This window comes from Chrysemys picta, chromosome 2 (assembly GCF_011386835.1).
Source record: "Chrysemys picta bellii isolate R12L10 chromosome 2, ASM1138683v2, whole genome shotgun sequence".
Taxonomy (NCBI): Eukaryota; Metazoa; Chordata; order Testudines; family Emydidae; genus Chrysemys; species Chrysemys picta.
In genome coordinates this window covers 219,154,086-219,178,152 of record NC_088792.1, presented here as the reverse complement: position 1 = coordinate 219,178,152, position 24,067 = coordinate 219,154,086, and the positions used below count along the sequence as shown (strand labels likewise).

The window sequence follows — 24,067 nt, the reverse complement described above, 5'->3', positions numbered from 1 at the left end:
CCCTCTCGTTGACACCATCTGCACAGTCATGCATTCATCTCCAGGATGCACATGTCCCTGACTGAGGCCTTACCCTCAACCAGAAGGATGGATGAGAACAGTACCTGTGCCTCTAACTGCTTCACTCTCCCTCCCAGAGTCACACTTGGTAGTATGATTAGTGTCCATGTGGATGAGAAGCATGGGGTCAGAGAGGCGAATGAGCCTCGGCAACCTTTCTGTGACAACTCAGAAACAGGCACCAGGTAGCACACTTCTCGGGACATCATGTCAGTTCAGCAGATGGATGTGTCCATCTCCCTCAGAAGAGAATCCCTGACCATCACCACCCAATGTTCCCTCCTCTTGTCCTCTAAACATCCCAGCTTTGGGAGCATGTGCCTTCTTCTCCTCAGCCATTGGGACCAGCTTCTCTCCTCTTGTTTCCAGTACAGCATGTGGGTTTTTTTGCCTTATTGGGCAGGGGAGATGGATAGGGAATGGAGCACTTTCTACTATCCAAAGTGGCTAGTGGCCATTCTTCTTCCCACAGAATAGCCAGTTCTCCTTCCTCCTCTGGTGCCATTGTAATTATCTGCTAGCATCTTCCATCCCAGATGCTTCCATGTGCATTCTGCACCCCTATATTAACATCCTACACATTACTGCAACAATATCTGTACAAAATATACCTTGTAAGATATCATATGAAAACTAATAACAAACTAGTTATTAATATAATTGTAAAATGCATGTGTTCATATTATATGTAAAGTTATTCATTCCCTCTGTATGATGTTACTATAACTTGTTTAAGACCAGACAGCCTAGCCTAGGTAAAGGTGATAAACAGATCGGTCATAGACAAAGGAATGTGGGTTTACATTCAGTTTACATATGAGCAGTAAACAAAGAAATCTTTAGCTAAACTGATGAGGGTTATCCTGAGCCTGAACTCAAGAGACAGCGAATTAACATTACTCCTGCATCCCAGAGAGACACAAAAGACCGAATCCCCAGGAGGCCTTCCTGATTTGTAAGAGAAGACATCCCTTAGGGGATATAAGGAACAGAAACTCCTTTTTTATCCTTCCCCTTAGAAGACAAAGGACCAAGTGATTTGATCTCCATGATAGGTCTTGGCCAGGCTGGCCATTAAAAGCTGGAAAGGAGACTGTGGGTGAGATAAACTATCTTGAACAAAGACTGTATCATGCTAGGTTAAGTTTTAGCCTTTTAGAAGCAAGTTTTCACTTTTATTTGCTTATAACCTTTTCTACCTCTATCCCTTTTACTTAGTATCACTTAATCCATGTCCTTTTGTTAATAATCTTATTTTGCTTCATTATAAATCGTCAGTGCTGTGTAAAGTCAGGAGGGTGTGTGCTTCTAGAAAGCTATCAGGTTGGAGTGTTTTACCATCTCTGTAATGGCAACAAATCTCAGCACTGGAATGGGTTACCTAGGGAGGTGGTGGAATCTCCTTCCTTAGAGGTTTTTAAGGTGAGGCTTGACAAAGCCCTGGCTGGGATAATTTAGTTGGGATTAAGTCTGCTTTGAGCAGGGAGTTGGACTAGATGACCTCCTGAGGTCCCTTCCAACCCTGATATTCTATGATTCTATGACTTTCTGTATGAGGGTCCTGTGAGAGGGACTGGTCCCTGCAGTAGGATAATTTGGGGGTGAATTCAGGGATGGAAGAGTACTAAGGTTGGCTTGCAAGGAGTAACCAGGTTGGGCAAAGCCAGGGTGAGACTTGTGGCGGGCTGTTGGGGTCTGAACCAAAACTGCACAGCCACAAAGACACTCAGAGTTATAAGGCAGACAGTGACTGAACCCATTACTGGTCAGGGTGAACCCCAAAATGTCACTTACGCAGATGAGCCACCTCCTCCTGCAGCTCTCTGTCCTTTTTCGTGAGGGACTCGATCAGCAAACACAGTTCCCCCTGCCTGGTTTTCTTCAGCAGGAGTATGCAGGACACATTCCTAGAAAGTCAAGACTAGACCCTGGGTAGGAGTATCCAGGGTTAGGATGCCTGGACGAAGTGAGAGGAAGAGCTAACAGTGGTCGTGACAATGTGCCATTTTCCTCCCATTGCAGGTTCTTCCTTGTAGAGTACCTGCAAGTTAAGAGATGAGGGGGGAATATATCTCTCTGCCTTCCTCCGCTAACTTCCTTAGTCTCCCAGCTATCTACACCTTCCCAGCCACTGGGAGCTTTGGTCTTTGTTTAGTTATTGGGATTGTTTTGGGGAGAGGTGGGATGTATGTGTCCGTCTGTCTGTCTTTCCTCTGAAACATTAGAGATGGCCACAGCTGGAGGCAGGACACTGGAAAGGGTGAGCTGGTGCTCAGAGGTGGTAACTGAGAATTCTCTCCCAGGTGCTTCGCTGGCTGGTTCTTTCTCACATGTTCAGGGTCTAACTGCTTGAGGTAGGGAAGGAATTTTCCCCCAGGTCAGATTGCCAGTGACCTTATGGGTTTTTCACTTCCCAGTAAGTGACTCATACCACACGCTACACAGGAATCAACTGGATATACCTCACTATGAATTCGCTGCCATTGCAGGTATACCTCAGGTATTGATATACATCATCCCTCCCATTCTCACATATAGCATACAATAGTTTAGCCTTTTAAAGGCTGTTATATTTTGGTCTAACTCTGGTTGCTAGGTTTAGTGTGTGGGTGCTGGGTGGTGATATACAAGAGTTCAGATTTGATTATCTAGTGGTACCTTCTGGCCTTAACCTCCTCCCTCTACAGCCACCCTATTTTTCTTTGTTGTGTAAATAGAGCTACAATCAAGTTGAAGCATATGAGTATTTAGGACATTTAGTTCAGGTTCATTTTCCTTGTTCATCAGTAAACATCAATCAACTATTACTGGAAACCAAGTGGTACATGCTGGGGGCTCAGAAAAAGCTATTTTTCAATATGTGCATCTCTACTTTCTTAAGCCATCAACTGAGCTCACTATCACCCCTCTTGGGTTTATTACCACATGCAACCAGCCAGGCATGTGCAAAGTACAGAATGGCTCTCACAACTGCCTGGATACTCTTCTCAATGCTAGGACGATAACTGCTGCTTATAAAATAGGCCCTGAAAGAAAGCCTAATTTCAGTACTGAGTAACCAAGCATCTTCATAACTGAAGTGCTTAAATTAGAGAGGATTTTTTTTTATTTTTAACGAATTTTTCCGATAATCTTAGATTTCCTTATATTATTGTCAGTAACAAAATGAGAAATTATCGCAAATTATTACCAGCAAGAGGAATTGGGATCCACGGGTGGTCTCTGAAATATCTAAACTATTACAATAATCATGATTTGTCTCATAGTAGCGTCTAGAGTCTCTAATCAAAATCAGGGCCCCATTGTGCTAAGCATTATACATACTCATATTAAGGGACAGGAAAGAAGTTCTACTATCCTCATTTTACTGATGGGGAGCTGAGGCTCAGAGAGATTAATTGAATTATCCAAGGAAATTGGCAGAACTGGAAATTCAACCCATAGCTTCTGAGTCCCAATCCTTAACCGTAACCCCTTCCTTCCTCCCGCTAAAGAAATTTTGGAGAGCCGTGAAACATCAGACCATCGACAAGATCACCACAACTACAACTGGACAAAAAGCATTCATCAAACCAAAAACTATGATGAATGTACGTCTTATTTCTCAAATCACGCACAAGCTGTTCCTGATTTCTGAGACTATATTGAGAGGTATTCACCAAATGCTTCAGATAAGTATTTTCAGACTATGGTTATTTGCAAACTGTTCACTTCAACCATTCACGATTCATGGTGTGTGATTGATCAAATGAGAACTGTCTTGCTCCCTGATCAGATGACTGCCATTTTTAACGCAGTAACTAAACTGAGAATGATTTCAGTATAAATTTGTGAAACTCATGGTTTGCAATTACTTTCATGCACAGCAAGGCCCATGTAAACATCCACAAATAAATAACAGGATGACCCACTAATAGCAATGAATGGAATTTGATTTATATTTGCAATTAGGCTCATTAATCTGCTTTTTTTTTATTTGACCAGCTATAATTAGAAGGCAACAGCATGGCACGAACACACAGACCAACACTGAGGAGCGATTAGAAACTCAGTGGCTAAAATTATCACCAAAGAAGGGCTTCAGGAAGCAAGTGATCTCAACGTTTCACATATGACCAGTTTCCATTGGAATATTCATTTGGCGCACCCCCATAATAGATATCTATATGTGTTGTTATAGGCATGTACTGGTTGATGTCAGATTCCTTCCACTTACTTAAATATTTCACATAGCAATACAAACTGTAGCAAATGGCTAGTCCTTCAAAGATATTGATGGAAGCCATGGTGCCTGTGGAAACAGTTGGGTTCAGATTTGACCTGGTGATGGTCATTGATATTCACTCTTTAGTAATTATGAACATGGAGCACAAGTGGAGTAACCTTGGAAATGAAGAGAATTGTTGGAGGACCTGTTCTAAAATACAGTTTTATGTAATATAGATGTGCTACATTATGTTGTCTGCTGTACAACATTATCTCTATGTCGTGTAATCATTCATCCCAGTGTGGCATATGACAACATGGAGCATTAGTAGTGCCATAGCTTGTTCAGCAACATGTGCTATGAAGAGAGCATAAATGTTCAAGGCAGCAGGAGTGGTTGGAAAATGGGGAAAAACCACAAAAAGTCTCAGATGTTTGAATTTACTTCTATTTTGCAGGATTCAAATGGACCGGTTAATTTAAAAAAAACATTTAATTAATTTTTTATTGACAATATTATCAAAAAAATGTATTTACCAAAAACAGGGTTTTTCACTTAAACACCTTTTCATCAAAAAATGTTGACCAGCTTATTAAGAAGTAATGCATGCTCAGGCCCCATTTCAGTATTTTGCTGACTTGGGACCCTAATGTGCTGAATGAGGGTGGCAGGCATTATCAACCACTAATGGGGATGGTAATGCTTCTGTGTTCCAGGACACTATGTTTTCAGTTTGACATAAGTTGTAATTATCAGAGTTTGGCAAGCTTGGGGAGAAAAACCACCTGGCAAGCAAACTCACTTTAAAAATTAAAGGAATTTTCCAAGTTTGCTAGACTTGCAAGCCTAGACATACTGCAGCTTAATTGCTAGTCAAATGAAGAAGAAGCAATTACACACCAAAAGGGAACATTTGAGAGCTCACAAAATGTAGCTATAATGTACATTTACTTTTTTGGGGGGTGAGGGAGGGGGGAGATCAGTGAAGCACTCAGCTGCCATAGCAATGGGCAAATAAAATAATTACAATTACAATTAATATTCCATGGACTGCAATTATGAAATTTGTGCATGTCATTGCTTCCATCTATCCTCTTCACTCTACTTTTAGTAGAAAGGCAAATGTGCTGCTTTGAAATTCAGCCTGTATTTTCTTCTCTTCTTCTTAGCACTGTTCTGATGTGCATGTGCTAATTATCAGTGGTCATTATTGATACAGAGTGAAATCCTGGCCCATTGAAGTCAGTGGCAAAACTCTATTGACTACAATAATTGTGCTATACAGCAAGTCCTCCAGGAAGTGCAGAGATGCCTCACTTTCTGTATACTCTAGATGCAGTCTTTGGTTTTCTGGGACACATAAAGAAGCCCAGGACACAGAAGTCACAGGCTGCAGCAGCTACACAGCGCAGTGCAAAGTTGTGTTTCTTCATTTCTATACATGATCCTTGTTCATAATAAATTATTTCTCTTGACACCGGTCTGCTTAACAGTAAGATACTACAGGAGTCAGTATTGTACTCACAATGTAGATATGCGCATGGCCTCTTCAGATATCTACGACATAGTCCCTGTCCCAAAGAGCTTGTCTGGTTATTAAAGTGCTACAGTCACAGCTATTCATGCACTACTTCAAAGAGCAGTTTTCAGTGTTCTGGTGCAAAATACATTCTCCTTGCCTCCCTTCCTTAGTTGATTAGTGATACACATAATCAGTCCAGCCTCAGGCATGCCTTGTAGCTACCAAAACAATCACTTTCAGACTATGCTCACAAAACAGAGATCTCATTCTGAATGTTCCCTTTAGTTTCAGTGACTCCACAGGCTTCCACATGAGGAATTATGATCTGGGTTATTCTGGTTTTGGTTTGGGATTTTTTTTATTTGTTTACTAGTTCTTCCTCATTAGCCTAATACTCATCTCAATTACTTGAGTGGATTGTTTCACACCCATCCTTGTAATCCTGGCAAACAGTTTATTCAGGATCTAGTAAAAAAATATTGCATCTTCTGTGGATACAATGAATTCCCTTGGACTTTCTCTGTACAGTTAACTACTGAGCATAATGGCTCACCTCTATTACACTTGTTATGCCATTTGCACTTAGATTTTGAAAGGTGAATTTATTATTTTTAATCGTTATTAAGAATGTGTGCCTTTCCTCGCAGGTGAAAACATTGGAGGCCTATGCAAAAAATTCATCTGAGGCCTCCAGGCACATTGAACTGTCCTGTGGATGTGAAGTGAGGAGAGATTGCTGCACAGACTACCTGCCCAGGAATTCAGAAGAACTGGAGCTGATTTTCCATGGTTTCTCTCTATATATATTTTACCGAGATTATATATTACACACACACACACTTCGTGGCTCCTATATATTCAGGCAGATCAACTCAGATATGTGCTGGCTGAAGTTTGGTTATAAAAGGCAAAACTGGGATTTCCATGCCTTTCTATATATATTTGCAAGTGTAATTTGTTTTATTTATGCAACTTATAGCTATCTGCCTCTTAAATATTACAAACATTCAATATCCCCTCCAAAGCAAACTAGGTAAAAGGAATGAACTGTTACCATTGCAATTCTAATGGTCACTAACACGAAGGAGCCTCGTCATACTGCTCCAAGGAGCTTCTTTGATAAAAATCAGTCAGTATGTTTATTTTCATTGTTATCTTATGGAAAATATAGGCCAAGGACCATGGATGTTTTTTCTAGTTATGTGAATGACAATGTCATTTACTGGACTACCAAAAGGCAGTCATAAGAAAAGTCAAACATATTCTGAAAATTTTCTTTGACTATTGAAATAAAGCCTGAATCTTTAGTGACTGTAGAGAAATAGATTTTTAAGGCCGGAAGGGACCATTAGATCTTATAGTCCAGTGGTGGGCAACCTACGGCCCGTCAAGATAATCTGCTAGCGGGCTGCCAGACAGTTTGTTTACATATGCACTGCCGCCTGCAGCTCCCATTGGCTGGGAATGGTGAACCGCGGCCACTGGGAGCTGCGGGCAGCAGTGCGAATGTAAACAAACTGTCTGGTGGCTTATCAGCAGATTACCCTGACGGGCCGCGTGTGGGGCCGCGTGTGGCACGGGAGCCACAGGTTGCCCACCACTGATCTAGTCTGATCTCCTGTCTGACATTGGCCATAGAATTTCACCCAGTAATTATTACCTCAAACCCGTAACTTCTGCTTGGGCTAGAGCATAATTTTAGAAAGACATGCAATCTTGATTTAAAGATTTCAAGTGATACAGAATCCACTACGCTCCATTGTAAATTGTTCCAATGGTTAGGTCACCTTACCTGTTAAAAATGTGTGTCTTATTTCCTGTCTGAATTTATCTAGCTTCAACTTCCAGCCATTGAGTCTTTTTATGCCTTTATCTGCTAGACTAAGGAGCCTCTACTATCACAAATCTTCTCCTCACGAAGACCAATTGCCAACAAATTATATCTATTTTCTTGGCCTCAAAGATCTAGTGTCTAGTTCTCCTCTCAGTTACACTGGTGTAATCAGAAGTAACTCCTTACTTTGAACTCAATGCAATTACAATGAAGTAAGTGAGATCAGACTCCCCTCTAAGTGTGCCTGCCTACCTCCCATTAATATTAGCTGAAGTTGTGTGTGTATATAGGGGCAGGCCACTTAATCTCTAAGGGCCTGTTTTAAAATCAGAAATTCAAGGCTAAAAATTCAGATGAACAGCAGCTGTATCTTGTGTTACACCACACTGTTCCTTTCCCCCCTCTTCCCCCTACTTTGCACAATAGTTTCAATGTAGATTGAACTCCACATTTCTTTGCTTTGTGGGTTTTAAATGAGTCCCTAAAAATCCCATTTATGCAGTTTTTTTGACCCTAATATGGAGTCAATAGCAATTGCTTCTGACTTCTTTTTGATTCTGTCTACCTGCTAAAGAAAGATACTGTTTAATGCTTATTCTTACTTCAGTGGATACCGTGGTTTCTCACAGTGACATTTTCTTAAGGTCAAATAAAATCCTAGGGGCCAAATTCAGTGCTGCTGCTGACTTACATCCTGTTTAACTCCATTATTTTTAATGGGATTGTACAGGATGTAAGTCAGGACTGTGGTTGGCCCTCAGGCACAGAAGTTATACAAAGAGAGAGTGGCAGAGGAAGCAGAAGGGACAGCCTTTAACAAATTAGATTTTTATCTGACTAACCATTTATGGCAAATTAATGGCTGAAAAAGCATTCCATTTTTCAGTTGTCCATCCTTAAAATCTCTTTGCGCCCATCATGGTAAAAACATATGTTCTACAATCTACAGACTTTCTTGGCATAGCTAATAGATTTCACTTAGCTTGTTGATTTATTGTCTTGGTGATCTTTTCTTTTGCCTTAGCAGTTCAAGATGTCTCTGGTGATGTAGCTCACTTCAGTCTGGTACCTAAAAGGGATTTTGTAGAGTTTGGGGGTTTTTTGTTTGTTTTTTTGTTTTGTTTTGGGAGGGGGTTAGGAATTGTTTTGGGTTTTGGGTGGATTTTTTTTTGCCGCCTCTACCAAAATAGCAATGATAATTTAATGGTTGATACGGCATACATACGCCTGAAGCCTGGATCAGGTGACATTCACATGAAATCTTAGCCCCAAAACTAGGTCTCTAAATCCCTGTGTAATTATAGCTATCAATATGCTACTTAGTGCGTAATGTATCCACCATCTTTTATGTAACAGCTAAAAGTGTTCAACCTGATCCTCAGCATGTGGATTGAAGCTGGTGTATGGTAAAAAGAGATTTCCAGCACTCATTATTTAAGGTTGTCTTTACAATGCTGGTTGTAAGATAATGGACTGTGCTTTTTCCAATTTAATGTTCCACTATATATTGTACTGACACTGTCTCGGTTTAAAATATGAATCTTATCATTAGTTATTTTGATAGCTTAAAATTTCTTGCAGATGAACTCCAGTTATTTCTAGTTATGTTTCTCTTTGTTATCCTTGCCAGCTATACCAGTTAATACATTACAGCATTGCAGACTTATAGTTTGTGGATCAAGAACAGATTGTGATGCTTCCTTTTGGGATTAAGTTCTACTAGGTCAGTAACTAGAAAGCTGAAGCCAGTAAACCATTAGCAGACCCAAAGGAAATCATTCTAGAGAAATGTTCAGTTGTAAGATCACTAATTGGTTAGATTGTTAGTAGCACTTTCAGTCCCTGTGTGGTATATGCTCATGAAGGCCACTTCTTAAAAAGCGGTGTGATATTTTCATTCTGAATCTGGGTGCTCGTATATAATAAACTGGATTTTAAAATGAAATAATTTAATCTCTTCTCATTTTGTGTGTTGTCTCTCTTTACTGTACCTGAAGATGCTGGGTTTGCTGCACAAACTAAAGACCCACAGTGTCTAAGCTTTTCTGGAGAGACAGGAATACAAACCATCTGTTTTTTGGAGAGGACTGATAGGGGGCCGCCTCATATCACTTCCAAATGGACAAATAGGTTAGTGCCAATTTTTTTTTGGGGGGGGGGGGGTAGTTGAGGGAAACCTCTTTTCCTGAGGTAAGCCCACATATGCCAAGTTGCAGCCTTGGAATTTTTACAGCTGAATTCTGAACTCCTGACAATAAGGGTTTACAATGGAAATGTTGCCAGACCCTTAACTGTAGCGACGCCACTATAATATTTATAAGTACATTATACTCTTTCCAAACATATGTGCTTATTACTTATGTCTCCGCTTCTGCCTCTCTTCTAGGGGACCTTTCTATATAAACAAAACAGATTAGCTTACTTATACTCAGAAATGCTAATTGCTCTACGTCTCTATCTGCTATGCAAAAGTCTGTCCAAATAGCCAAAAGAAGATTCCTTCCCTGCATTTTACGCAGCAGCAACTCTTTACAATGCATAAACTTCCTTTTCCACTTTGCTCTTCTCTGCATTAGTAAATCTGTCCATCTTGCTAGTGTTTTTAAAAGATTCTTGTTTTAGAAAATGTACATCTAAGGTGGATGGGCCACTGACTTAGAGACAACCTGTGCAGCCCATCTTTACAAGATCTGACAAGACAATTTGGTCCTCTCTAAGTAAACAGAGAGAAAAAAAGGCTACACAAACAAAAAGCTACTTGCAGCACTGACAGTTTGTCCAGTCCAGCAAAAGCAGGTTCCCAGGGAAAGTGATTGCTTAATAGTGATGGGGACTGACAGGGATTTCCTAGCTCTTCCATGCAAGACTCAAAGCAATTTGATTCTCGGCACAAATACATCCAAAGCTGTTGATCAATTAGACAGATGTGGTCTGGTGAGAAAGTGCTTGAAAGTAAATAAACAAAACAAAAAACAAACGCATTCTTCTGTGCCAGATTTTTGGTGGATTCAAACTCATACACTTCCCCAGGTAATCTGCAAATGACACTGCTATTATGTTTAAAGTACCTTATAGACGGGGTGAGAAATTGGTGTTGAGATTAGGTTTTGGCTAGGGTTTGGGTTTAGGTCCAAGCCCATATTGAGGAACACTATGAGACTGGATTCAATGGAGCCAAAATCACAAGATTTGGAGTCAAATGTACTGCGATCGTCTGAGATCCAACTTTTCTGGCGAGATTTTAGTCACATACCAATCAGCTTTTTAAAATATACTCCTTTCAACTTTGAAACCAAATATGGATTAGAATCTGAAACCTGTCAAAATTCAAAGAGGTTCAGGTTAAAGGTTTGATTTTGGTTTGTTTTCATGGGTTAAGAAATATTTCATCTGCTTTTTTATGTGTTTGGATAGCTCAGAAATAAAATTGTTTGGAACCATTACATGTATGTAGCCCTAATGAGGAAAATGGCTTTGAAGTAACAGAGTGATAGCTAGAGCACTATGCATTCTGTCACTTGGCTCATGTAAAGCACTTTGTGGAAAACAACTTCTCTGGTCTGTCTGATGTTGATTTGGCTTCTCATTTGAGGAGTCAGATCAGAACTCTGCTGATCAGCACTTTTCCATCAAGAGCTAGCATGGAATCAACAGCAGGTCATACCACAGGAAAAACGGCCTTTTCAAAGATGCTACTTATTACAGAACAAAGGGATACAGAGATCCACTTGCTTTCTTTGCCATGCTTTTAAAACTTTCTAATAAGGGACTCCAATTTTTGATCAACGAAGTGAGATTTCTTTCTAGAAGATGTAACACATTTTATTGCCATAGACAGATCTGGGACTACCAAGATTAGGCCATTTCAAAATTGTATGATGAGTTGTTTGTAAGAGCTATATGATTATAATGGCGAATGATGGAGTGCTAGATGAAAGTATGTTCCTTATAATTATAATTCTGGGGACAGTGATAACATATTACCTGTGCGACATGTAAGCCACGGTTGAGTTACCTTCCATAAAATTACAAAAGCCCTATCATAATACATATATGCAAGAAAACAGAATTGAGATTGCTCTGGAAACCTTAAGGTGTGGTTCTATTCTGAAAGGTGACTATAGGTAACATTTTTTAAAAGCACTACCTGGAACCACTTAAATCCTACTTGTCTGTATTTAATAAAATCACTTTTTATTTAGTAATTTACTCAGAGTATATATTAATACCTGGGGGAGCAAACAACTGTGCATATCTCTCTATCAGTGTTATAGAGGGTGAACAATTTATGAGTTTGCTCTGCATAAGCTTTATGCAGGGTAAAACGGATTTATCTGGGTTTAGACCCCATTGGGAGTTGAGCATCTGAGTGCTAAAGACAAGCACACTTCTGTGAGCTGTTTTTGGGTAAACTTGCCACTCTGGGACAAGTGATTCAGACCCTGGGTCTGTGTTGGAGCAGATGGGAGTGTTTGGCTCAGCAAGACAGGGTGCTGGAGTCCTGAGCTGGCAGGGAAAAACAGAAGCAGGGTAGTCTTGGTACGTCAGGTGGCAGCTCCCAAGGGGGTTTCTGTGATCCAACCCATCACAGACCCATGGCATGGCCACAGCAATATAGGTCAGCTGACTCAGGCTTGCAGGGCTCAGGCTGCGAGGCAATAAAATTGCAATTTAGACTTTCAGACTTGGGCTGAAGCCTGGGCTCTGAGACGCCATGAGTGCGGAGGGTCTCAGAACCTGGACCCCAGCCTGAGCCCGAACATCTACACTGCAATTTTATACCCCTGCAGCCCAAGCCAATCAGCCTACCTGGACTCAGAGTTGGCAGCACAGTTTTTTTAGTGTCTTAGGAGTCAAAATTCTATTGATTTTCCATGAAATGTCAGCTCCTAACAGTCTAAATCACTATTGAAACTGGGACTTAGTCTTCTAAGTTATTTAGATGCTTTTGAAAATTTGACCCTGTGTAAAAATGACACCTTCCTTCTTACCAGAATTGCTGGTGGTGTCTATTGAGTTGTATCTCCTGACTTTAGTAATAAAAACAAGGATTTTTTCAATTATTTTTAGCCCTTTCTATACTGCTGAACCAACAGAGTCTTCAGGAAGGATGCTGGACTCTTTTCTTCCTTGTTCACCATCAACAGAATTGATAAGTACTAAGTAGAAGGCCTAACTATAGACATAATTTGAAGACGACAGAATTCCATAGGTGAAACTGAGGGGTGAGTTTGGCCTGCAGAGTCTTTACTACCGGTGGTGTTATGTGAGAAGAAAAGAATCCAAGTCAACTTTAAGAGCCCAGAGAGAGTTTGCTGAGATGGCAGTTATTGTAAACTGAGTGATTTGCTCTGAAAATCCTTGAGACTCAGCAAACAAGGAATTCTATAAAGTCCTTTTGAAAAGTAGAATGGCACATTATCCCTGAGTTTCATTCAACCTTAATTTTGTATTGGCATCTTCTTGTATTTAATAAAGAATTTAATGTCTTCTTTCAGATTTGTGTACCATATCGAAAAAGTATTCTTGAGGATCAGTGGTGGCAGTTCTCATTCTTTATAGTTACATGCAACCTCATAGCCTACGGTCAATCTCCTGAGCAGTGCTTATATAGAAGAGGTTACATTGATATGCCCAGCTTTTGGAGGGCATATGGTGTAACTACATGGACCCCAACATATCCCTTCCCAATTCAAGCACAGCCCTTTGGCCATTCCACGGCCATATCCAATCTAAAGCCTTCAAAATATTTGCACAATACATTAAATTCTAGTGATTGGAATCTTGATCCAAAACACTCCCACATTTTTGGGTAGTGATTCTGAAATCTGCCATCAACCACAGGTCTGAATTTCATGATTAGAACTTCTCTCTCTAATGGGCCAAACCAGGATCCTGACTCCCTTTAAACTTTGGGGGCCTGAATTAGAAGCCCAGAGCTGGATCTGAATGGTGCAGCTTGGACCCATCTCAAATTAATTCTGCTATTCTTTCAAAAATGACTGATGACATAAATTCTGTCAGACTATACTAGCTATGGACACACTGTACTCTGACAACTGCAATGGGGAAAGTCAGAAATTCAAAGACTTTTATGCAAATAGAAGGCTGAGGGGGAAAAAATGCCTACAAATAGGTTTGATGACAAGGAAAATCACATTAAAAAGAAACCCACATGAGGAAAACCAGTTTTTACTTTGCTGTTTTAATTGACAAAGTCAGCAGTATAAAACAACCAGGTCATCCATCTATTCCTGCAGGAAAACCACTGGAGCCTTCAATATCATAGTGTCAGCTGCTTTTCTATAGTCTGATGGTCTGACCTCATGAGCTCAGAAATATGAACTCTGCTAAAAAAGATTTCTTTGGGTTCACTAAGACGGCCTCCTGTTTTCTGTCTGTGCGCATTGTGACACCTGCAGTCCGATAGAGCTGTTATTGCTCTAGCTGCAGACTAAGGCCTGGTCTACACTAGGCGTTTATGTCGAAGTTAGCGCCGTTAAATCGAATTAACCCTGCACCCGTCCACACTGCGATGCTATTTAGTTCGACATAGAGGTCTCTTTAATTCGACTTCTGTACTCCTCCCCGACGAGGGGAGTAGCGCTAAATTCGACATGGCCATGTCGAATTAGGCTAGGTGTGGATGGAAATCGACGCTAATAGCTCCGGGAGCTATCCCACAGTGCACCACTCTGTTGACGCTCTGGACAGCAGTGCGAGCTCGGATGCTCTGACCAGCCACACAGGAAAAGCCCCGGGAAAATTTGAATTTGAATTCCTTTTCCTGTCTGGCCAGTTTGAATCTCATTTCCTGTCTGGACATCGTGGCGAGCACAGCAGCACTGGCAACGATGCAGAGCTCTCCAGCAGTGATGGCCATGCAGTCTGTGAATAGAAAGAGAGCCCCAGCATGGACTGATCGTGAAGTCTTGGATCTCATCGCTGTGTGGGGCGATGAGTCCGTGCTTTCCGAGCTGCGATCCAAAAGAAGGAATGCAAAGATCTACGAGAAGATCTCTAAAGACATGGCAGAGAGAGGATACAGCCGGGATGCAACGCAGTGCCGCGTGAAAATCAAGGAGCTGAGACAAGGCTACCAGAAGACCAAAGAGGCAAACGGACGCTCCGGATCCCATCCCCAGACATCCCGTTTCTACGAGGCACTGCATTCCATCCTCGGTGCTGCCGCCACCACTACCCCACCAGTGACCGTGGACTCTGAGGATGGGATACTGTCCACGGCCGGTTCCTCAGACATGTTAGGGGACGGGGAAGATGAGGAAGGAGATGAGGAGGGCGAGGCAGTTGGCAGCTCTCACAACGCTGATTTCCCCGACAGCCAGGATCTCTTCATCACCCTTACAGAGATCCCCTACGAAGCGTCCCCAGCCATTACCCCGGACACAGAATCTGGTGAAGGATCAGCCAGTAAGTGTTGTAAACATCTAAACATTTATTTTTAACAAAACAGGAATATTAACAATTAAAAGAATGGGTTGTTCATGATTAGTGTGCCCTAGGCGCTTAACGGTTTAGTAAGGGGCAGTGCAAGTTTTGAAAAGAAATCTAGCAATGTCCGGTTTTCAGTGATTGTCCTGCACAAGCCGCTCTACTGTGTATTCCCTGCTACTGCAGCTACAGTAAAATGCGGTCTATATGTGCGGGGATAGAGCAGTAATCCTCCTGGGACATCTCGATGAAGCTCTCCTGGAGGTAACTTGAAAGCCGTTGCATGAGGTTCTTGGGGAGAGCGGCCTTATTGGGTCCTCCGAAGTACGACACGTTGCCGCGCCACGAGATTATCAGGTACTCGGGGATCATTGCTCTGCACAGCAGGGCGGCATACGGCCCTGGTCTTTGGAGGCTTTCCCGGAGCATTCTCTCTTTGTCGCTCTCGGAGATCCTCATCAGGGTGATGTCGGCCATGGTGACCTGCTTTTAATTAGGTAGGGGAATGTTAGTGTTGGGACTGCTTTCCCGTTCCTTTACAGAACTGTCACCGCTGGTTTGCAGCCACGCGGTGGAGGCGGGAGAGGGGCAGCCGAAAGGGATCGTTCCCGGGGACAGCCGCGAGGGGGTGGGACAGGGGCAGAGTTCCCGCTTGCCGGATTGCTGGCAGCAGGGACTGACATTGATTTAAATGTGAAATGAGGCCAGTGGTAATATAAAAGTTTTAAACTGCCACAAGTGTACGGCTTACCATGTCTGCCTGCAACAGAAATTCCGTTGTGCTGCCTCGCTTCTCAAATGTGCTGTTCAAGACCCCAGGCACTGAATGCGAAGGCCGAGAATTCGACCTTGTGCTGAGTGCGCATGTGAAAGGTGCTGTGCATGGTCTTGTTCACAGAGAAAGACTATGTTCTTTGTTCACAACTACATTTATCTTTCAGAGGAATTCACTCCCTTTTTCCCATTTCCACAGCCCCGTCTGCGACTGTCTCACAACCTAGCCTGGAATCACACTCCCAGAGGCTAGCGCGGATTAGGCGTAGGAAGAAGAGGACACGGGAGGACATGTTCTCTGAGCTTATGGCCTCTTCCCAAGCCCAGGCAGCACAGCAGACCCAGTGGCGGGAGAACTTGACCCGAATGCACCAAGCCAACATGGATCGGGAGGAGAGGTGGCGGCAGGAAGACCAGCAGGCGACTCTAACGCTGCTTGGACTACTGAGGGAGCAAACGGACACACTCCGGCGCCTTGTGGATGTTCTGCAGGAACGGAGGCAGGAGGACAGAGCCCCGCTGCAGTCCATCTCTAACCGCCCTCCCCCGCCACCAAGTCCCATACCCACCTCACCCAAAGTGCAAAGAAGGAGAGGCGGCAGAGTCCCTGCTAACTCTCACTCCACCCCTGCAGAGAGCTCTAGTAGCAGAAGGCTCTCATTTCCCAAAATTTGAAAAGTTCTTTCCTTCCCGCCTGACACAAGCCCACGTCCAAGTTTCACCTCCCAATGCCATGTGTAGTTGATAATAAAAAATTCGTTTCTGTTAACTACTGTTTCAATCATGTTCTTTTGGAGGAGGAGGGGAAAGGGGGTTGGAAATTGGACAGGACAGTCTCCTTTGGCAGGGTACATAGTCGGGGGCAGGCACAGCAGCAGGGCACATACACAGTGCAGTGATGCAGTGACTAGTTGCCCCGGTTAGTCTGGGAGGTTGTTTTGATGTAATGTTGGGGGGGGTGGGTTGCTCTGTGACTTTGTGGCGGGGGAGGGCAGTTACAGATCTTAAGCGCCGGTCCTTAGACAGGATCACAGAGCCACACAGCATGGGATCTGTAACCGTCCTCCCCCTGCCACAAAGTCAAATAGACCTCCCATACACACAGTCCCGATCAGGAGGGGTGACAGGCTCCGTTGAAACAAGCATCCCACCGCAGCGGAGCCTGTCAATCCTTGAGTTTAGAAGCTGCATTCGCATCACAACACTAGACCCGCCCCGCACCACAGTCTGCGTCCCAGTTTTAAAAAATTCCCGCTAAAACAGTATTAAAGAAAACGGTGTGCTTTAACAAAGTAGAACTATTTTTATTTCGACACGTGTGTTGGAGGGGGGGTGAAGGGGGTATGTAACTGGATAGGATAGTCAACATTACCTGGGTAAAGAAACGGGGGCAGGTTTAGCTTCTCAGTACACAAACTATAAAATCACAGGTTACCCTGCTCACTCAGGAACTTTGCTTTCAAAGCCTCCCGGATGCACAGCGCTTCCCGCTGGTCTCTTCTAATCGCCCGGCTGTCTGGCTGTGAGTAATCACCAGCCAGGCTATTTTCCTCAACCTCCCACCCCGCCATAAAGGTCTCCCCCTTGCTCTCACAGAGATTGTGGAGCACACAGCAAGCTGCTATAACAATGGGGATATTGGTTTCGCTGAGATCACAGCGAGTCAGTAAGCTTCTCCATCTCCCCTTGAGACGGCCAAAAGCACACTCCACCACCATTCTGCACTTGCTCAGCCGGTAGTTGAAGAGTTCTTTTTCAGTGTCCAGGGCGCCAGTATAGGGCTTCATGAGCCAGGGCATTAGCGGGTAGGCTGGGTCCCCGAGGATGACTATAGGCATCTCCACATCCCCAACAGTTATTTTGTGGTCCGGGAAGTAAATACCTTGTTGCAGCCGTCTAAATAGACCAGAGTTCCTGAAAACACGAGCGTCATGAACCTTGCCCGGCCATCCCACGTAGATGTTGGTAAAACGTCCCCTGTGGTCCACCAGTGCTTGCAGCACCATGGAAAAGTATCCCTTTCGGTTAATGTACTGGGTGGCCTGGTGGTCCGGTGCCAGGATAGGGATGTGAGTTCCATCTATGGCCCCACCGCAGTTTGGGAATCCCATCGCTGCGAAGCCATCTATGATCGCCTCCACGTTTCCCAGGGTCACTACCTTTGGCAGCAGTACATCAACGATTGCCTTCGCTACTTGCATCACAACAACCCCCACGGTAGATTTGCCCACCCCAAACTGGTTCGCGACTGACCGGTAGCTGTCTGGCGTTGCAAGCTTCCACAGGGCTATGGCCACTCGCTTCTGTACACTCAGTGCAGCTCGCAACCGGGTGTCACTGCGCTTCAGGGCAGGGGACAGCAACTCACAAAGTTCCAGGAAAGTTCCCTTCCGCATGCGAAAGTTTCGCAGCCACTGGGATTCATCCCAGACCTGCAGCACTATGCGGTCCCACCACTCAGTGCTTGTTTCCCGTGCCCAGAATCGCCGTTCCACGGCATCAACATGACCCATTGCCACTGTGATGTCCTCGGCGCTGGGTCGCCTGCTTTCTGACAGGTCTGTGCTACTCTCAGACTTCAGGACATCACCGCGGTGCCGTAGCCTCCTTGCCTGACTTTTCTGCATCTGCCTCAGGGAAACCTTTATGATAAGCTGCGAGACGTTGAGAGCGGCCACAACTGCAGCGATGGTCGCAGCGGGCTCCATGCTCGGAGTACAGTGGCGTCCGCGCTGTCAATGACTGGAAAAGCGCGCGAACTGTTTTCCCGCCGGCGCTTTCAGGGAGGGAGGGCGGGAGTGATGGACGGATGACGACAGTTTCCCAAAAGCACCCTCGACTCATTTTGTTACCCAGAAGGCATTGCCGGCTACACCCAGAATTCCAATGGGCAGAGGGGACTGCGGGAACTGTGGGATAGCTGACCACAGTGCACCGCTTCGAATGTCGACGCTATCACCGTTAGTGTGGACGCACAAAGTCGAATTACTGTCCTTAGTGTGGACACACACGTTCGACTTTGCAATATCGATTACAAAAATTCGATGCAAGTAAAATCGAACTACTCTCGTAGTGTAGACAAGGCCTAATTTAGGCACTCTGGTTTCTAGGTCTATGTTTGAGTGGCTGATTTTGAAAACAGGAAGCAAGTGCTGAAATATTAAAGAAATAATCTGGCAATCAATCCATTAAGAACAAGAATTCCAGCTTTTTTTTTAATCAGAAATTGGACAAACAAACTTTCCTTAACTAACCCCTGACTGTACTTAGTGCCGTAGGGAAGTGAGGGAGGAACATGATTTAAATGGACTGAACTAGAAAATAATCGAGAAAAACAATGCTATTCTCTGGGGTGGGGGGAAGAGTGTAACAAAATGAAAAATCATTTTTTCTTTTCAATTACAATAAATTTTCAAAGAAAGAAAACAGAAGATCATTTTGGCAAAACAATTACCCTCCCAAAAGTTAATACATTCATCATGCTGAATAATATTTTAAAAAAATAATGGAGGCAAACATTATCCCCTTTCCCAGAAACTTTGCTGCAAAATTACAACGTAATAATCAAGTACAGAGATGCTTTAAAAGAGGATAGTCAGATTCAGCTGAATGTAGGCTACTAAGTAAGATCAATTTTTGTTCCACTGAAGTGTACGTTTACCACATCTGGGGTGCTCATTTGTTTTGACGAATGACCATTATGCACTTCAGTCATAAGACTGTCCAAAATATTAAGTCAAATGAAGCAAATTATAGAAGCTAGCTGGAAAACAAACAACCTAAAGCAGAAACCAGTGAACATTCCCCATGGCTAGCATTAAATCCATTTGTAGACAGTGGGCCAGATTCTGACCTCAGATATGCCTACATAATTCCACTGGCTAACTCAATGGGAATTCTATATGTATATCTGGGGGAGGATTTTTGCCCTGCTGAACTGAGCCCAAACTTTGGAGAGTGTGGGCTTGGCAGACTTACTGAGCCAGATTCTTAGCTGATGTAACTCCACAACCTGGTGTCTTGATAATGAAATGTGACAGCATGCACATGTGATATCTTGTCACAAACATCACCACTTTCTGACTCAGGCCTGGAAAAGTCCTATTTTCTAGACTCCATCCTTGCTCCAATGATGGAAGTATGGGTTTGGCTTAGAGCTTGCCAAATTTGGTGGTCAGAACCCAACTCCAAAAATTCTAATTTGGGGTGGGGGGGGAGAATTGTTCACCCAATAATATGTATTCCAAGTTACATAAAGAGTCTTCTCAGCAGTACATGAGGCATTTCCTCCCACACCAATGCTATGAGAACAGCTTGCATGAAAATGGAATTAATTTTAAGAACAATGAACATTTCCCCTTCCTTTCCCTGCTGTTTACAAGCCATCTTTGCTGTCAAAACAATATTCAATGGCCTGCTATGCTGAAATATTTCTGTTTAAGCATGTGGCTGGATAGAGAGAGAGACACTCGGAAAACAACTTTCTTAAACAAATAAATAGCCTAGCTCTTGAACTTTATGCTCCTAATAATCTCTGCCATCATTAGTCACACTCAGTGTTTGACTTAAAAGCCTAAACAAGAAAAAAAAAGAAGGGGACAGATGTGGAGGAGATGGAGGGTTGAAACAACCCCCTCTATTCACAACAGTTGAGATATGTTTACTGAAATGTGAATACACCTGTTCATCCCAGAGTAAGAGCCCAATCTCATGGAAAGACTGCCATTGATTTCAATATCAGAGGGGTAGCCGTGTTAGTCTGTATCCAGAAAAACAACAAGGAGTCCGGTGGCATCTTAAAGGCTAACAGATTTATTTGGGCATAAGCTTTCATGGGTAAAACACCCCACTTCTTCAGATGCATGGAGTGAAAATTAGAGATACAGGCAGAAATATATATTGGTAAAAATATATGTTTTTACCCACAAAAGCATATGCCCCAATAAATTGGTTAGTCTTTAAGCAAGGCCGGCTCTAGGTTTTTTGCTGCCCCAAGCAAAAAAAATTTTGGCTGCCCTCAACCCCCACCCACACCAGCCCTGGGCTCTCTCTCTCTCTCCTCCCTCCCCCTCCCCCCCAACTGCACCCTCCTGCCGCCCCAGCCCTGGGTCACTGGTAACTCGCTCCCAAGGCAGGTCATTCAGCAGGAATTTTGGATGTGCACAGAACACAGACAAGATTGGTTCCCATATGGTTACAGAACTGCAGTAAAGTGGAACAATTTTCAGCTTGTGTGATTGAAGGATATCTGGATGCATATTATAAGACTGTCCTATATAAATGAGGAAAAGTTGAGGTGCCTTTATTATTCTTTTGTTCCATTCTTTGTTTCTATGGGGAATTTGCCAATGCAATATCACTGTCTTCCTTTTAAACAAATAAAACTAAAACTAAAAAAAAAAAAAAAAAAAAAAAAAAAAAAAAGCAATGGCTGTTGAAAATAGCAATTCCAGTCCTAATAACCACTGGGAAGCATTTCCTGCTCAATTTATTCTACTTTTTCTACAGCAAGTTACAGTGGATCAGTATATTTGATTTGGGGGAAATGAAGTAACAGCTGCCCAAACTGAGCTTGAGCACTCCTGAATTTTGAGGGTGTTCAAATCTGGAAGGCAGGTGCTAGATTCCCTTTCTGAATATTAGCTAAATCTGGAAAAGAAAAGTCAATTTCTGCTTCCATGGCTCAGAAGTGTAAATCCTCCTACGTGCCTGGTACTGTATCTAAAGCTGCCCAGGTCCTAGTAGAGCCTCCCCTCCCTTACTTTTCATTTTAAATTCTAGTGGGATCCACATACCTCCCTTGCTAGGCTTCAGATAGAGAGGGGCACTGTACATTTAGTCCACCCAATTCTTTCTTTGGGGAAAAGCCCAGGGCTGGGGCAGCAGGAGGTGCAGGGAGGGGAGAGGGGAGCCCAGGGCTGGGACGGCAGGAGGTGCAGGTGGGGGCCAGAGCTGGGGCAGCAGGGGGTGCAGGTGTGGGGGGGGGAGAAGAGCCCAGGGCTGGGGTGGCAGGAGATGCAGGTGGGAGGAGAGCGCAGGCTGGGACAGCAGGGAGGTGCAGGTGGGGAGCCCAGGGCTGGGGTGGGGGCAGCAAAAAACCTAGAGCTGGCTTTGTCCCTACCATTCACAGCAAGCTGCAGCATGAGGTTTCAATTCCACACTCCTTCCCCCTCCCTTTCCTGTTAATTGCAGCCAAGGGAATGCTGGGAAATGTAGTTCTTTCCCTGCTCCAGGGCTGGCTCTATAGGCAGGCAGCTAACCAAGGAACTATAGCTCCCAGGGCTCCTTGTTGGTTCTCAGCTCCCATGCTGGATTCTTGCACCCCTGCAAATTTGCCGCCCCAAGTATCTGCTTGCTTTGCTGGTACCTAGAGCCGGCCCTGTCTTTAAGGTGCCACTGGACTCCTCGTTGTTTTTATTGATTTCAGTGACAGTTGGATCAGGTCCCTAAGGCTGGGGTGTGAATTAGTTTATGAACAGGAAAGATGTGACAGCATGGAGATCATGTAAAAAAGCCACCGTGTTTTACAAAATAACTCCCCACAACAGCATGACAACACTTGCAGCTGCATCCTAATATTACTGTCCACCGACCCTTCCATTCCATCACAGCTTTAACTCACGATAATAGTAACAGTCAAGCATGCACATCAAGACAGTCTCTGCCTAGGAGATCTTACAGTCTAGGTGGTAGACACAGAAAGGGAAGATGCTTTGAACGGTCAGGGGATGAGGTCACTTTATATTATTATATTTTATGATTCATTTTCATTTATTGTTTCTCTGGGCCTGACAGAGGAAGTGGGTCTTAAGGAGGAGAAACTAATTAATTACTTTTTCAAGGAATTCCATGTCAATGCACACACAGCTCCTATAATAAGCCTCAAATCTATAGTCATCCTTTCTTCACACACAGAGCATATTTAAATCCACTTGGAGAAACAGTCGTGGCCCTCACTGTACACCGATATATTTTGTGCCCTGTCAAGACACCATAATGGCCCTGATTTACAGATATGAGATACTAAAATCATAGAGATAGCTCCATAGATTTTTTTCTCAAGGGTTTTTTTCAGGGGGAGGGTAAGGAAAACTGATTATTTCTGCTAGAAAAAATTGTTTTTTACTGGTTGTCAAACAGCACTGTTTCATTGATAAAAGCCAGCTGTGCTGTTTCATGTTTGATGAGGCAATAAGGTCCACATGCTAAGGGCTAACATGAAGCAAAAGTGTTAATCACCAACTTGTGCGTATTATCGAGTTATAAAAAGAAGGATCCACCTGCACGCTATAACTTCTGAAATTTCCCTTTCTACAGAACTTGAAAACCATAATTTAATCAATCTGTCCCATTCAATGTTCTTTTATGAGGGAAAATTTGAGGGCTGATCTACAGTGGGATCTCACATCAGCATAGCTATGTTGCTCATTGGTGCGAAAAACCACACCCCTGAGCGGCATAGTTAAGCCAACCTACTCCCTTGTGTAGACAAAGCTAGGTTGATAGGAAAATTCTTCTGTTGACCTAACTACTCCGTCTTGGGGAGGTGGAATACCTACGCTGACAGGAGAACCCCTTCTGTCAGTATAGGTTGTGTCTACACAGAAGCACTACAGCAGTGAGGCTGTGCCACTATCACATTTCAAGCGTAGACAAAGGAGCTATGCAAACTGGTCAATGGAGGTGTAATATAAAACTGGTCCTGTCCATCATTTTGAGAATCATTTTGGACTAATTGAGGCTCTGAAATCACTGGCAACATCTAAACAAATTCCCCACACCTCATGATGATGCCTCTATGGGCCTGATCCTCTACTGGGGTAAATCAGCAATGGAGCCATGCCAATTTACACCAGTGGAGAATATGGCCCTTTGTGACCATCAACTGCTGGTGCTGCCTACACTGTTGCTGATACTGGGGATAGTCAGTCACATTTGCCTTCCATCACATCATAGGACACTGACGATACCTGCCTATTGCATTGGGGAAACCTGAGAGAATCCACCAGCCATCCTCCTTACCCCTTCCTGTGGCTTCTCGCCTTCCATTCTCAATGCTGCCCGTATACCATGACTATGTCATGTGTGACACAACAGGATATCAGAGTTTACATGTTTTCACTTATGCTAGCCTCTGCATTTTGAATAGTTTCCTGATTCCTTTTCTCCAACCACCTTCTATTTCCCTTCTCAAATCCTACCTTAATATCCACCTCCC

At 43.4% G+C, this 24,067-nt stretch overlaps 1 protein-coding gene across 1 annotated transcript; it reads left to right on the top strand.

Annotated features, from left to right (window-relative positions):
- Positions 1-14,070: 14,070 nt before the first annotated feature.
- Positions 14,071-16,618, top strand: LOC135981713 (uncharacterized). Its single transcript, XM_065585542.1, has 2 exons — positions 14,071-15,054; positions 16,049-16,618. Exons 1-2 carry the CDS (start codon positions 14,478-14,480, stop codon positions 16,522-16,524), a joined length of 1,053 nt encoding a protein of 350 aa, XP_065441614.1. The 5' UTR covers positions 14,071-14,477; the 3' UTR covers positions 16,525-16,618.
- Positions 16,619-24,067: the final 7,449 nt, after the last annotated feature.

Excerpts from the sequence above, each read along its gene's own strand:
- LOC135981713 (XM_065585542.1), top strand. The coding sequence starts at position 14,478 with ATGCAGAGCTCTCCAGCAGTGATGGCCATGCAGTCTGTGAATAGAAAG. Across the intron at positions 15,055-16,048 it reads ATCTGGTGAAGGATCAGCCA|CCCCGTCTGCGACTGTCTCA; the intron begins GTAAGTGTTGTA and ends CCATTTCCACAG.